Raw genomic sequence first — 15,273 nt, 5'->3', positions numbered from 1 at the left:
TGTGTATTTTCTGGACACTTGGTCCAGCCTGAGATTACAGTGAAATGTAGAGTGGAAGTGTGACTGTGTCCACTCACCTTCTTGAGCTGCTGCTCCTTGTACAATCGTACGGTCTTTGCTGGCTCTGATATTTGACTCCTGTAGTTGTCACACACGTTGAGCCTTGACTGGCTGACCTGCACGGTTCCTTCTAAATATGACCTCCACACCGCGTACACGTTTCTGACCAACACAAACAACAGGAATGCTGACCAATAACACACACAAGCAGCTTGACCTATGGCACATAAACCTCTCATAAACATTAACATAATGCTTGCCATGGTGTTGGCAGGGTGGTTCCTTAAATGTTTGTCTTCACTCTTCAGAGCTTTGGCCCTTCAGGAATTGTTTGATGTGAGGCCCTGTACAGCTTTGAGACTTTGGATGTCATGTTGGGCCACAAATTAAGTAGACGTAACACGCGCACACACACCTGTAGTCAGTTCTCTGGTCGTCGGGGTTTATTCCAGGCCAGTCTCTCTTCAGGTACTGACCTGCTAACTTTTGCAGAGCCTGAGAGCACAAAAAACAAATATGAGACACAAGGACATTAAATTATGTTATGATGATTGTCATTTGGGGTGTTTGTGTGAGTGCATGGAGATGCTGAGTCTGAGTCTCTCTCTCCCTTTCACTCTGGTGCAAAGGGAATCACCACACCACACCATGAAACAAGCCTTGAGAAGATGAGAGGTCCATCAAGGATCCAATGTACTGATGGGAACAAGGTGCAGTCAGGAGATTGAAGACAATTTGGAGACTTGGCAAAGACAGGCAAACAAAGTGAAAGAGATCCAAATTGTAATGGATGGTGTCCCTTGATCATATGGAACGTGCCTAGAAAGTTTCATAGAAGTTTGGACTTAAACAAACAAACATGGATCAAAAGCAAACCTCAATGTCCGAGGTAATGAATGTTTGTTAATAACAGGTGGGAAACTATTCTGTTGATGGATTATTGTACAGACACATGTAAGATGAGATATTTGGAATAAAGCAGACGCTCAGAGAGTAAAACCTATTGACCATGTTTGGTGTTCAGCACAAAAGTGTTCTGTTCAATCGCAGCACAATTTTCAAAGCGCCCGCCAACAAAAGTTTTGGTGGTGAGACTCAGGATTTTTGTCATGTTAAAAATGTGCTTTGGCTCAAAAAAGGTTGAAAAACACTGCAGTACACAATGAGACCATGAGAGAACTATTCCAGAAATTAGGCTGACACACACACACACACACACACACACACACACACACACACACACACACACACACACACACACACACACACACACACACACACACACACACACACACACACACACGCACTCCACTTCTCCCTCCATGTTTCCCCAAGCTTCAAACTCTTTGCAGATCCTCTCCAAATCCAAATCAAGTGTGTTACCAATGGTTATCCTGGTGACTGCGGTCACAGCTGCATGAGATCATAAACCAGTTCCTTCCGTGTAGTCCTGCACTAATCCCTCACTGTTTTCATGATCATCGATTCCCCACAAGGCAAGATCTTGCATGGAGCCCCACACTGAGGCTGATTGATGTTCATTTTGTGTTTCTTCCATTTTGGAATAATCGCACCAACTCCTCTCCTTCTCACCAAGCTGCTTGCCGATGGTCTTGTAGCCCATTCCAGCCTTGTGCAGGTCTACAATTTTGTCTCTGACATCCTTAGACAGCTCTTTGGTCTTACCCATGGCAGATCGCGGCATAAATTTCGAAGTGCTTTCTTAAAGCGAGAGGACTAATCTAACCGGGCTGTGGTAGCCATAATTCTTGCTGGTTGGTAGGGGATCAAATACTTATTTCCCTGACTCAAATGCAAATCAATGTATAACTTTAATATGATGTGATTTTCGGGATTTCTTCTTTCGTATTCTGTCTCCCAGCAGCTGTTCACATAAACCTACCATTAAAATGATAAACCGTTAATTTCTTTGTTAGTGGGCAAAAATCTGCAAGAGATCAAATACTTAATTCCTCCACTGTACGTGCTCAACTTAAATAAACACAAAAGTAAGCAAAACTTAGACAAATACAAACAAAATATGAATATACGGTATACTTCACTGCATGACAAACTTCATAATAAAATCAGGAAATATGAATCAAGTCTCACCTGAGCGTAGTCTCTCTCTAACTGACCCTTCTTCACACTGTAACTCCTGGAGACGGACGCAGAGGGGACAAGAGAGACGGGGAGAGAGAGAGGGGGAGAGAGAGGGGGAGGGAGAGAAGGAGGGGGGGGGAGTGGGGCAGATAGAGAGAGTGAAAAGGGGGGATGGAGAGAGAAGGAGAGGGAGAGAGAGAGAGACAAGGGGAGGGAGAGAGAGATGGGGGAGAGGGAGAGAGAGAGGGGGGAGAGACAGAGAGAGACCGAGACACTTTTCATCAACCTAGGGATTAAGCCCAAAACATTGACAACCACACCATGCAAAAGTCTTCATCGTGTGTTTGTGTGTGTGTACCTCATGTCTTCAAGCAGGTCACACTCTGTATGGTGTTTAAAGTGCAGCCGTGTCATTTGCTCCGTGTGCGTGTTCTTCAGCTCCTGTGTCACTTTGACCTGCCGGAGAACAATAAACAAGGCTCTCCATTATTCTTCCTCTCTGGCTGGATCAATAACACATTATTTGTATATTCAGATCAGTTATAATAAAAATCGATTCCTGTCAGACAGACTATCGAGGTAGCGCGGCTTGGGAAGGTCATCAAGGGATCAGAAGTTTCCTGGTTCCATACCGGGCTCCTCCTAATGCCTCTTCCTACGCCTGTTGAAGTGTTGTTGAGCAAGGCACTGAACCCCTACCTGCTCCTGATGAGCAGGTTGTCTCTTTGCTTGGTATGAACCTGAAGTGAAAGCTCCCTGGATCTCCACAGGGTGATCCACCAACTGGTTCACCATCTCCACAATATAAAGACTTTGGAAACTCACTGACGCTGTTAACACCACCTCTCACTCTCACACAAACTCCCAGCACGCAACAGAGAGAGAGAGAGGGAGAGAGTTGGGGAGACAGTGACAGAAACGGAGAGACAGAAAGAGAGGAAGAGAGAGACAGAAAGAGAGAGAGAGAGAGAGAGAGAGAAAGAGAGAGAGAGAGAGAGACGGATAGAGACAGAAAAATAGAGAGAGAGAGAGAGAGCAGGAGGGAGAGACAGTGAGAAGAGACAGAGAGGGAGAGAGAGAGAGAGACAGAGTGAGAGAATATGACCTGGGAAAGACACCTCTGTTTCTAAGGATACATGGAGTAGCATCTGACCTCCACAGTTAGAACTCATCCTAGATCAGAGGTCGCCAACACGTCGCTCGCTCGCTCGTCGCTACCGGTAGCTCGCCACGCGCTTTGAGTAGCTCGCCGAAAGGTTCAAAGAATACGTACATTTGACACATCGTCACTTGGTAAAGCTGTTTAAATTTCATTAGGCCCAAGCAGCCTAAGCAGCTGCTTAGACGACACAAACAGGACACTTGGACAACCATTCTGAATCTGATGCATCTTCACTTTATTGGCTCAATGAAGTTTCTTCTTCTGGTCTAGCTGCATTTTCAAGAAAGAAAGAAAGAAATATTGAAAGATAGAAAGAAAGAAACTAACTCTTTTTATTTTTTACTTTTTCATTTGTATGTATTCGTGTTGTGAGTTTTACATTCTCGGATTGTAAAATCTGTAGATTAAACAACTTATTCATTATTCTTTTTATTTCGGCTACTAAAATGTGCACCAGAGCCTATGTGCACGCGCTGAAAGCTGTTCGCCGACGACAAATACATCGTCGTTCATTAAAATATCAGTGCATCCATTCTCCGACAAAAACAAAACAGAGCACACAACATTTGATTGAATGCTCATTTACAATATTTAGTAATGTCGATAAGCTCCTTCAGACTTTATAGATTGTGTTTTCTTCATTATAAGGCTCAAATATATTGCGCAGCTCCAGACAGATTTGTTTAGGCCAAAAATGGCTGAAAAGTGCTCCACAGTGTTCACATGAAAGTGAAGCTGAAGCTTCGGCAGACAATGGGACATGAGTGTGTGTGGGTGTGCGTGAGAGAGACACAAAGAAAGAGAGAGACAGAAAGAGAGAAAGAGGGAGTGTGTGTGTGTGTGTGTGTGTGTGAGAGAGTGAGTGTTCAGGGAAGAAGTTTTTGCAGAAGTTCACATCTTCTTGGATTCATGCATCTTTTCCAGGGCACATACATGCAGGCACGCACACGCACACACACAAACACAGGGTGACTCACAAAGTTGACAGACCAAGTTCAAATCTCTGCTGAAACACAACATGCTGAAACACGTACTTTATTTGTGTCAGAGTGAGAGAGGCTACTGTTATACTGGGCCACTTCATGTGGCATATACCCGTTTCATCTGAACTGTCTGTTGAACTGCCATAGTGTAACCGCTACTCCATCCTGATGAGATCAGATACTCATCCGGATTTTCATTTTCCGATTCTGAAGTCACATGAAATTAGTAGTGTCACCGCAGAGAGAGAGAGAGAGAGAGAGAGAGAGAGAGAGAGAGAGAGAGAGAGAGAGAGAGAGAGATTTTTCCTGTTTGTTTTGCTGCTTGGAGGAGAATACCCCCCCCCCCCCCCCCCCCCCACACACACACACACACACACACACACACAGAGTGCACTCTCTGATCTTTGTGGACGCGACACAATATTTGGACGTTTGTTAACATTAATTAGCGTCACACTGACGAACGAGTACATGCGTGAGTGTCTGCGTGCGTGTGCGCACGCGTGCGTGCATGTGTTTAGCTCACTTAGCTTCCCAGCTAACCTCCCGCAGGTTTAACGCTTCAAGCTGACATATGCTGGTTTGTATCAGCAGCTAGCAGCGCTGCTAATGTCGGCTAGCAACGCTGATCTTTCACGGTCATTCGTGCGGTCTGACGGTGGGATGGACGCTCACCTTTCTCGGCGGCGGCTGCATGTTGCAGTGTTGACATGGATGGCTTTCTCGTGTGGAATGCGCTGTAATTCCCAAAGAATTCTACAGCGGTTCTGGTTAATCCTGGATGCCTCCCTCCGGAGGACACACCGAGTCAGACCAGGACCCCGGCGGCCATGACTTATGATGAATGTTCGGTTCTCCAGAGCCAAAGTGAGGGAGACGCCGCGAGGAGGAGAAAGCAGCAGATCCGGAGCGAGGACATCAACCGCTCACATGAGAGCAACGGCGCCACCGTGTGGTGAGAATAAGCACCGACGCCGGTGCCCATTGACAATCGAGCAGACACGGATTGTTTTTGATCGTCTTTGTCCTCGACTCAAAAAGAGATTATAAAAAAATGTTATTCTTCCTCCGAGCTCAAGGAGTAAACACAACTGCATAGCATCAACTAAGCACAGATTGATATCGATTTACATATACATACATACACACACACATACACACACACACACATACATACACACATACATACATACATACATACATACATATGTAAATCAATATCAATCTGTGCTTAGTTGTTGCTATGCAGCTGTGTTTACTCCTTACTTGAGGTGTATACGTGTTTATATATACAGTATATATATATATAGTATACATTATATATTGCATATTGTAGTCTCTGCAGGCCTTAATACCATATCCAAGGTTAAGTTGAAGGGCTGAGTAATCATTAATACACTGCATCAGGTAAGACATTAAGCTTACTTTCTCACCTCTCTCACCCAGTAGCACCTCCCCCCTCCCCCCCACACGCCTCTTCCCCCCTGCACAGTTTGTGTGTGTGCATTTTTCTGTGCGGCTTCCAAGGACAGAAATGGTGGACATTGGTTGGATTGGATTTATTTTTGTTTGGATCCATGCTGGTTTATGATTTAGGATACGGCTTGGAATCACCGTTTTCCCTTTGGTCCCACTGAGGTAAGCAGCTGTCACAAACCCCACATTTCTGTAAATTAATCTTATTTACATAGTACAGTGTAGTACATTTATATTCTTGTTTTATGCTATTTATCATGTCCCTCTTCTTTAACTTACATATGTCATTGAATATTTTTACTCAGAGTACTGTAGCACTTGGGTGAGAGAAAAGCACTATGAACACATTATTTGTATGTTGTTTTGTCCTCTTGTGATGTTGTTGTGGTGACACAGGCTGTTTTACTATTTGACTGGTTAACATGTGAGACTCAGGCCCCACGGCTCACACACAGACCCAGAGCTGTGTGTGCTGCATGTAGGCTGCAGCTTGTCAACTAGGCACACACACACACACAAACACAAACACAAACACAAACACACACACACACACACACACACACACACACACAGACACACACACACACACACACACACACACACACACACACACACACACACACACACACACACACTTGTATAAATTAAGATTGTTACACAGGATAATCCAAGCAGAACAAACATAACAGCTGAACTGGGATTAACTTCATATCTGATTTATTGTTAGTTTCATACAAAATCATACGAAAATCCCATCTCGCGGGATCGTCACCTTATTCTGGTGAGGCGGTTTGTGTGTCCCCATGACCTCTAGAGCTATGTCAGATGGAGTTTTGAGCTCCTGGTGGGGTCACCCATGCCAAACAGGTCGAAAGATAGGGGCCAGAGAAAGATTGATCCCCCTGGTCCTCCAGGTTGGGGGTTGGGCTGAGGGCCAATAACCCTCTCCTGTAAAAAACAGCTTATTACAGAAACCAGAAGCAGAGTAAATCCACTATGCAAAGGGGATGCCATGGCGGCATCTCATGGTATTGATTTTATGAAGCACAGGGGCCAAATCCATCCGGATGCCCCCGGGCCGATAAGGCCATTGGTCCACCCAAAACATGATATGAGAATTGGCAATTGGAATGTAAGAACGCTGTACAGCAGTGGCAATATTGCCCAAGCAGCAAAGGAAATGAGCAAGAGGGATATTGACATCATGGGCATCAGTGAAACTCACTGGACAGGTCAGGGAAAGATGCAGCTGGAGGATGGCGAGACCATGGTTTATTCTGGAAGGGATGACAACATTCATAGAGAGGGGGTAGGGATACTTATTTTGAAAAATGCAGCGGCGGCTCTCATGGAATGGACTCCAGTTAGTGAGAGAATAATTCAGGCCAGATTCTACTCCAGGCACATAAAATTGACCGTCATACACATTTATGCACCCACAGAAGAAGCAGACGAGCAGGTGAAGGATGAGTTCTACACAAGACTGCAGGTTGTAGTGGATAATAGGAATCAGCATGATATGTTAATCGTCACTGGAGACATGAATGCAAAGGGTGGAGATCAAAACTGGGACTGGGCAAGCATGGACTGGGATTGCGGAACGATAATGGAGAACGATTTTGTGTTATGTGTGACATCGACGAACTGGTGATAACAGGAACATTGTTCCCGCACAAGACCATCCACAAAGCAACATGGATTTCACCAAATGGCAAGAAGAGGAACCAGATAGACCATGTTTTGGTTAGCAAGCGGTTTAGAAATACGGTGGAAGACACAAGGGTCTACTGGGTCAAGTATGGCATATCCATATTGAAGGACGAAGATGTGAGGAATGCATTTAAGATCACTTTGAGAAATAGGTATCAAGTACCCGAAGAAGAAGAAGAACCAGCGGACGAGGAGAATGAAGTGCAGCAAGATTTTCGGGTTATGAAGAAGGCATACATAGAGGTTGCGGAAGCGGTCTTGCGTAGACCCCGGAAGAAGCGCCATGGATCAGTGGAGAATCATGGAGGTTGATAGACCAGAGACAGCAGACAAATGAGAAGTTCTTAAGTACACAGTCAGAGAGGGTAAAGGGGCAGCTGGGAAAAGTGTGAGTTCCCGCACAAGACCATCCACAAAGCAACATGGATTTCACCAAATGGCAAGAAGAGGAACCAGATAGACCATGTTTTGGTTAGCAAGCGGTTTAGAAATACGGTGGAAGACACAAGGGTCTACTGGGTCAAGTATGGCATATCCATATTGAAGGACGAAGATGTGAGGAATGCATTTAAGATCACTTTGAGAAATAGGTATCAAGTACCCGAAGAAGAAGAAGAACCAGCGGACGAGGAGAATGAAGTGGAGCAAGATTTTCGGGTTATGAAGAAGGCGTACATAGAGGTTGCGGAAGCGGTCTTGGGTAGACCCCGGAAGAAGCGCCATGGATCAGTGGAGAATCATGGAGGTTGATAAACCAGAGACAGCAGATAAATGAGAAGTTCTTAAGTACACGGTCAGAGAGGGTAAAGGGGCAGCTGGGAAAAGTGTGAGTTCCCGCACAAGACCATCCACAAAGCAACATGGATTTCACCAAATGGCAAGAAGAGGAACCAGATAGACCATGTTTTGGTTAGCAAGCGGTTTAGAAATACGGTGGAAGACACAAGGGTCTACTGGGTCAAGTATGGCATATCCATATTGAAGGACGAAGATGTGAGGAATGCATTTAAGATCACTTTGAGAAATAGGTATCAAGTACCCGAAGAAGAAGAAGAACCAGCGGACGAGGAGAATGAAGTGGAGCAAGATTTTCGGGTTATGAAGAAGGTGTACATAGAGGTTGCGGAAGCGGTCTTGGGAAGACCCCGGAAGAAGCGCCATGGATCAGTGGAGAATCATGGAGGTTGATAGACCAGAGACAGCAGATAAATGAGAAGTTCTTAAGTACACGGTCAGAGAGGGTAAAGGGGCAGCTGGGAAAAGTGTGAGTTCGCAAACCATCCCAGAGGATTGGAAGAGAGGAGTGATCATAAAACTACCAAAGAAGGGAAACCTGAAAGAGTGCAAGAACTCGAGGGGGATAATATTGCTGTCTATTGTAGGAAAAATTCTAGGAAGGATTGTGATTGACAGGGTACAGAACGGAATTGACAAGAGATTGAGGAAAGAACAGGCAGGCTACATGAGAGGAAGGGGAACAACAGAGCAAGTCTTTATACTGAAGAATACCATAGACCAGGTTAATGGCAAGCAACCCTGTATGTAAATTTCCTAGACTTTGAGAGGGCCTTTGATTGCGTTCACCGTGAAAGCTTGTGGGTCATCATGCAGAAGTATGGAATTCCAGAGAAGATTGTATGAATCGCGAAGCTATTCTATGAGGATTTCCAGTGTACTGTTTAAGAACAGGGTGAAACTGGCGAGTGGTTTGGCATCAAGACCGAAGTCAAACAAGGTTGCAATATGTTAGGGTTTTTGTTCTTGATGGTCATGGACTGGATATTAAGAAGAACAGTTGGTATAAGATGGAGGTTCACAAGCAAGCTTGACAACTTAGATTTTGCTGACAACATAGCCTTATTATCCTCTACTAAACAACATATTCAGGAGAAGACAGCAAAATTGGATGACGAGGCCACGCGTGTAGGGCTCAAGAGAAATTGGGAGAAGACCAAGCTATTGAGGATAAATGCAAGACAGCAAGAGAAGATAATAATCCATGGACAGGAGATTGAGGATGTGGACAAATTTACGTACTTAGGAGCAAAGGTCTGCAAAGAAGGCGATGGAATGAGAGACCCAATAAACAGGCTATCAAAGGCAAGTGTTCCCAGTTTTTGTTATACGGATGCAAGACTTGGAAAATGAATAAAGGAGATGATACGGCAATTGATGTATTCCAGCACAAATGTTTGAGAAGAATCCTTAAAATTAGTTGGCAAGATCATATCACCAACGTGGAGATACGTGGGAGAGCAGGCATGCAGCCATTGAGCAGAGAGATAAAAAGACGGAGATGGAAAATGATTGGGCACGTGTTAAGGAAAGATCGAGAGAGTGATTGTAACATAGCGATGACCTGGGCACCAGAAGGGAGGCGGAAATGAGTAAGGCCGAAAACAACATGGAGAAGGACGGTGGAGAAAGAGAGAGGCCAGGCGGGGTGGAGGACATGCGGGTGAAGGCGGCTGACCGGAGAAAGTGGAAGAACTGTGTGGAGGCCCAATGTGCCTCTAGGCATGAAGAGGACAGACGATGTCATACGAAATCTCAGCACACAGCAGTTGAAGCCTGAAGTCTGCTGTCAAATTAAGTCAACCTGCAGCTTCTCTGAAGAGAGAGGAAAAGCTGATGGAGATGGTGAGCATCTCTCTCTCTCTCTCTCTCTCTCTCTCTCTCTCTCTCTCTCTCTCTCTCTCTCTCTCTCACACACTCACCTGGGGCTGTTTGTTGTCAGAGGGGAGTGAGCATGAGGGAGCATAAATCTGAGTGAGACTTGGCAGGTAAGTGGCAACCGTGTCGGACGCTGCATGATAGGGATATGAATAGCAGAGTGACGACACACCAATTACTTGCTCAGTGGGTAGAGCTTCTGCTTGGGAACCGGAGGGTTGCCGGTTTGGTTATTATTGGTTATTGGTTGTTATGTTTGTGTTGCCCCTGAGCAAGGCACCGAACCCTAAATTGCTCCCCCCTCTGCGAAGGGTGGTAATGTAATGTAAGTCGCTTTGGACAAAAGCGTCTGCCAAATGATCGTAATGTCATGTAATTTCAAATAGATTATATCAGGGGTGGTGTGGCCCTTTGCTGGCTGACGTGCGGCTCGGCTCCAGCTCGAGTGCACACATATTTTTTTCTTGTGAACAGAATTTTAAAATTGTAAAATAAACTTAACTAAATAATTTAAAATGCATTTGCTATATTTGGCAATACAAACAAAAAGCTGCTGTTATGTTTGTGTTGGATGCAAGACACTGTGTTCGGATGTTCTATGTTTTCCTATGGTGTGCATGTACAGTGAATGTGTCATGCATGTGAGTGTCATGGGGGCGGGGATGTGTATGTGTGGCTGAGTGAGGAGAGCGCCAGCGAGAGTGAAGAGGTTGCGGTGATTGAGAGATGGCTGGTGAACGTTGTTGTGATTAAAAGTGAGTTTTTGGCGTGGTTAAGGCTGACAATAACCTGTGTTTGGTTCAATAAATTAATAATAATAAAAAAATCTTACTGTTGACCCTCGTCCATCTTTTCGTCGTCCTGCGGACGTTACAATATATATTTTGTCATCACGCGATCTTGAGAGATGTCTTTAAGTAACGTTATAAGAGCGCATGGCTCCTTTAAGAAGAGAGACACAGGCTTGTGTCTCTGTGTGTGTGGACGAGTGAGAGAGAGGAGCAATGAATGTTACGGTTACAGGTTACAGTATGAATATATGAATGTACAGTGTGCCAGCGACTGGTGAAAATAAAGCTGCCAACTCCCCAAGAACGACCGAGTTTACCGTGCGTGATTCTGCTGCTGCTGCTGGAAAAGGTGAGGGGATTAACCCTGACGTTACTGAGCACCAACTTCGGCCTTGGAGGAAACATCTCCCCTGTGCTCCTCGGCCACAGCTTGGGAGCTGAACAGGAAAAGGTTAATGTTCCAAACATGAAACATTCTAATGTGCACATGCAGTCTCAGAGTGTTACTAGCCGGACGAGCATTAGCTACTGGCAGAATCGCCATGGAGGCAGGAAAGCCTAAAGCTAAATCAAAATATGAAGATGAACAGCGCACGTTTTAGCTGCGTCGTTGTCCCTCTGTCTCCCCTACAGGCTGTGTCAGCTGGTGCTGTGAACGCTTGTTATGGGTTGGGCCGGTCTCAGTCACTCTCTTCCCGTCACTGGGCTGCTCATCCTTGTGGCTTGCTGGCTTGCTGGCTTACTGCGCTTTTTGTTTATAGTTTGAACATTCTTTATTAGTTAATATTAAGCACTTTACCCGTGTGGGTTAATACTTTTTTGATTTTTATTCTGACAATCTCAAACAATCTTTTGTTTCTGATTCTTTTCCCATCAGTTATGTGTTTGGTCAGGGTTGGTGTTTTTTTTTGTTTTTTTTCGAGAGAGGTTCTTTTATATTTGCCACCTTGCTCTCCTGTATTTTGATTACTTCTCCATCACCTCTTCTCTGTGGCTCTTATGTTATGTTGAACCATTTCAATGCATTGATGGTCTGATAACAGTGCGGCTCTTCGAAATGTTGTTGGGTTTTGTTGTAATAATTTTAATCCACTACCTTTGTCAAATCAATAACACAGTACTTGGGCCACTGATGAGGCAGAAGCAGCGCTGTGGCAGTGTTGATACCCAGAGACCCAAGGGTGACCACATGTCCATATTTTTCAAGGACAGATGCATATTAAACTCAATGGAATGTTAAATCATTTATTTATATAACCTCTGCTAAATTGGATTTCTCTTCAGGCATTCTGACAACTAAGATGACCTTGGACAACAATGACAGCCATTCTGTCAAACTGAGAGACGTTAACCACTGTTATTTTGAGGAAGATTTTAAGTACATCCTGCTCCCTGTCAGCTATGGCCTGGTCTTTGTGATTGGCCTGGCACTGAATGTCACAGCACTGTATGTGATTGTCTTTCGCACTAAGCGATGGAAGCCCTCCACCATCTACATGTTCAACCTGACCATGTGTGACACGCTCTACATCCTCACTCTGCCCTTCCTCATCTACTACTACGCCGACGAGAATAACTGGCCCTTCACTGAACCAACCTGCAAGCTCATACGCTTCCTGTTTTATACCAACTTATATGGTAATACTGGCATGACACAAACAGTGTGACACAAGACAGTAGAATGTGATACAAAAAAACAGGATACAATGACACAAATCAACACAATGGAACACAAGGTGAAACCATGACAGCTATCTGTACTTCAGGGCCTGTTGAGGGGCTGTTTGGGTTATTCATGTACAGATCAGAAAACTCCTCACATAATTACACTGCAAAACATCCAAACCAAACCAAAGCTTTAAATGGAGCCCCACCCACATACCCCCACCAAGACTGAACAAGCCAAGACAAAAATGATTCTGGTTTTAATGAGCAAAGTTTTTTAGCCCACAATCAACTTATCAACAAACAAAACAATTAATTGACTAACAGACTAACCAACCAAGACACCAACCAACGAACCAAATGACCACCCAATCACCTGACCAATCAATTGACCAAACTGTTCAACAAGCAACCAACCCACCAAAGACGCAACTAACCAACTGACCAATTAAGTAACTAAACGACCAACAACCAACAAGCGACAAACCTCTCCAATCAAACAACCAACCAACAATAGAACAACCAACCAACTGACGGTCTAGTGACCCACTAACCCATCAGCACACACACCAACCGACCAGCTGACCAAGCAATCACCTCAGGCAGGTGAAAACCTCATCGGTAGAGGTAATAATCTGTTATTTGTCTAATCTGCCACCCCTACACCATGCCAAGTTTAGTTTTGTTAGTTTACAATGTGTAAGCAACATTGTCTTTGCAGTAAATAAATAAAAGTGAAAGTAGACTGTGCCACAACTCACAACACAGCTCCACCATACCACACCATGTGATCGGGATACACCAAAACTTACTTAGCGATTTCAGAAATGATGATTTGTTGCAATATGCCAAGTCATATTCTGTATCCTTTATTAAACCTGTTCTGGTAGGTTCCATATTGTTCCTGTGCTGTATCAGTCTGCATCGATTCATGGGAGTCTGTTATCCTGTCCGCTCCCTCAGCTGGGTCAGTGCCCGTCAGGCCCGTCTTGTGTCTGTAGCAGTGTGGGCCTGTGTTCTGCTCTGCCAGGCACCTGTTCTATACTTCTCTAGAACCAAGTAAGTTCCCTGAATCCACCAGGAAAATTACACGTGTTCACCACTCTGTGATTGACATCATTAAGTAAAGGGATATGTATTAGCAGCCAGTGATTGTTGTGGACCCAGAAAATTGGATTAAACCTATAAGAATAAACCATTATTTCCAGTGGATACTGTTAAATGATTCTTACTGGTAGTGGTTCTGTTTTATGCTGTTTGGCTTCATTGCTGTAATGGAAACTCTGAGCATAGTGATACAAAGTATCTACATTCATGTTACACGGATGAGCGGTTAGACATGAACTTCAGCTGTCATTGATAGCAGAATAATTTACAACTGAAGGCCGCGATTGAAAACCAGAATTGAGAATTAGTCTGTTATCAAATGCCATCTGTTTTTTTCAGGGATGTGAACACAGTACGGGTCTGCTATGACACCACCAGCCCAGAACTCTTTGATGACTTCCTGGTCTACAGCTCGGTTGTGTCCGTGCTGATGTTTGCCCTGCCCTTTATGGTGGTGATGGTGTGTTATGGGCTGATGGTGCGGAAACTTTTAGAGCCGGGATGGGGATCTGAAGGAGGCGCTGAGGGGGAGCGAGGCTGCGTGGCAATGCAGGGCTCCAAGCAGAAGTCAGTGAAGATGATCATCATCGTGCTGGCAGCCTTCATGCTGTGCTTCCTCCCTTTCCACCTCACCAGGAGTCTGTACTACTCTTTCAGATACCTGCGGCAGGTCATCCCTCAGCAGGTCAGAACTACGCGGATTTCTCCAATCATTTACATTTTTGTAATTGAATAAATATCATCAGTTATTTAGATTTGTATGTTAATCAGGTCAGCTGTGATTTGCTGGAAGCCTCCAGTTTTGCCTACAAGGTGACCCGACCCCTTGCCAGTGCCAACAGCTGCGTTGACCCTATACTCTACTTCCTGGCTGGGCAGGACGTCTGCTGTACCTTCATCACAAAGAACAGGGTGTCATCAAACCCCAAAATCCTGAACCCACACATGACAACACAACTGTGATCTAAAACGTCTAACCAACACTGGTTTCACTGGTTTCCAAGGTGCATGTTTGTAGCAGCTGCATCGAGTAAACACAGAACGCAACAGTGTTTACATGTAATGATTATTGGTACATGCAATGTTTTTAACTTTGGTACTAAAATGACAACCAGTAGATTAATGCACTTTTTTAAAATTGTTAAATGTTGTTATTTGGGGGGATGGTGGGTCATTAATGAACGAGTGAATAAACCTGACTAATCTGCTCCTCCTGCTGTGGTGTGAGAGAGGATAAAGCTGCTAAATAAAATTCGTCAGAAGTGTCAGTGCAGGGAAGTCATGATACGGAGCCCCTGGAGCAGTTTGGCGAGTTCCTTGCTCAAGGGCACCTCTGCATCACAGCTGCTCTGGAGGCTACTTTCTTGGTCCGTATGGGGGACTCAAACCGGCGACACTCCGGTTCCCAAGCTGAGTCCCCTATGGACTGAGCTACTGCCGCCCCCAAGATTTTATCAGCAAAACAAACTATGAACTGATAGAACAATGGCCATTCAAACGCAGATTGCAGCTCATCTCTGTCCGTCTGCCTCCAAACATGTCC

The 15,273-nt window shown here is 44.7% G+C and overlaps 2 protein-coding genes across 3 annotated transcripts in view; one reads left to right on the top strand and one right to left on the bottom strand.

Annotated features, from left to right (window-relative positions):
* Positions 1–5,219, bottom strand: part of fchsd2 (FCH and double SH3 domains 2) — a 29,990-nt gene extending 24,771 nt beyond the window's left edge. For both annotated transcript variants that reach the window (XM_076146595.1, XM_076146604.1), the window contains exons 1-5: positions 4,984–5,219; positions 2,522–2,619; positions 2,173–2,218; positions 476–555; positions 78–222 (exon numbers count right to left, since the gene is read on the bottom strand). In XM_076146595.1, the coding sequence (XP_076002710.1) occupies positions 78–222; positions 476–555; positions 2,173–2,218; positions 2,522–2,619; positions 4,984–5,004 (390 nt within the window). In that variant the 5' untranslated portion in view covers positions 5,005–5,219. The remainder of the gene's footprint in view (positions 1–77; positions 223–475; positions 556–2,172; positions 2,219–2,521; positions 2,620–4,983) is intronic.
* Positions 5,220–12,259: 7,040 nt separating this feature from the next.
* Positions 12,260–14,693, top strand: p2ry2.1 (purinergic receptor P2Y2, tandem duplicate 1). Its single transcript, XM_076142766.1, has 4 exons — positions 12,260–12,596; positions 13,514–13,682; positions 14,070–14,415; positions 14,502–14,693. The coding sequence occupies exons 1-4, from the start codon at positions 12,260–12,262 to the stop codon at positions 14,691–14,693; spliced, it is 1,044 nt and encodes a 347-aa protein (XP_075998881.1).
* Positions 14,694–15,273: the final 580 nt, after the last annotated feature.

This window comes from Genypterus blacodes, unplaced genomic scaffold (assembly GCF_046128005.1).
Source record: "Genypterus blacodes isolate CSIRO-AG114 ecotype Tasmania unplaced genomic scaffold, CSIRO-AGI_Gbla_v1 ptg000003l_1, whole genome shotgun sequence".
Classification (NCBI taxonomy): domain Eukaryota; kingdom Metazoa; phylum Chordata; class Actinopteri; order Ophidiiformes; family Ophidiidae; genus Genypterus; species Genypterus blacodes.
The sequence above is the reverse complement of the archived record's forward strand: the minus strand, read 5'-3'. Positions and strand labels throughout refer to the sequence as shown.

What these genes read in the sequence shown, in the direction of transcription:
- p2ry2.1 (XM_076142766.1), top strand. Translation starts at nt 12,260, where the DNA reads ATGACCTTGGACAACAATGACAGCCATTCTGTCAAACTGAGAGACGTT. An exon ending in GTTTTATACCAACTTATATG is followed by an intron (nt 12,597 to 13,513) that starts GTAATACTGGCA and finishes CTGTTCTGGTAG; the next exon opens with GTTCCATATTGTTCCTGTGC. An exon ending in CTATACTTCTCTAGAACCAA is followed by an intron (nt 13,683 to 14,069) that starts GTAAGTTCCCTG and finishes TGTTTTTTTCAG; the next exon opens with GGATGTGAACACAGTACGGG.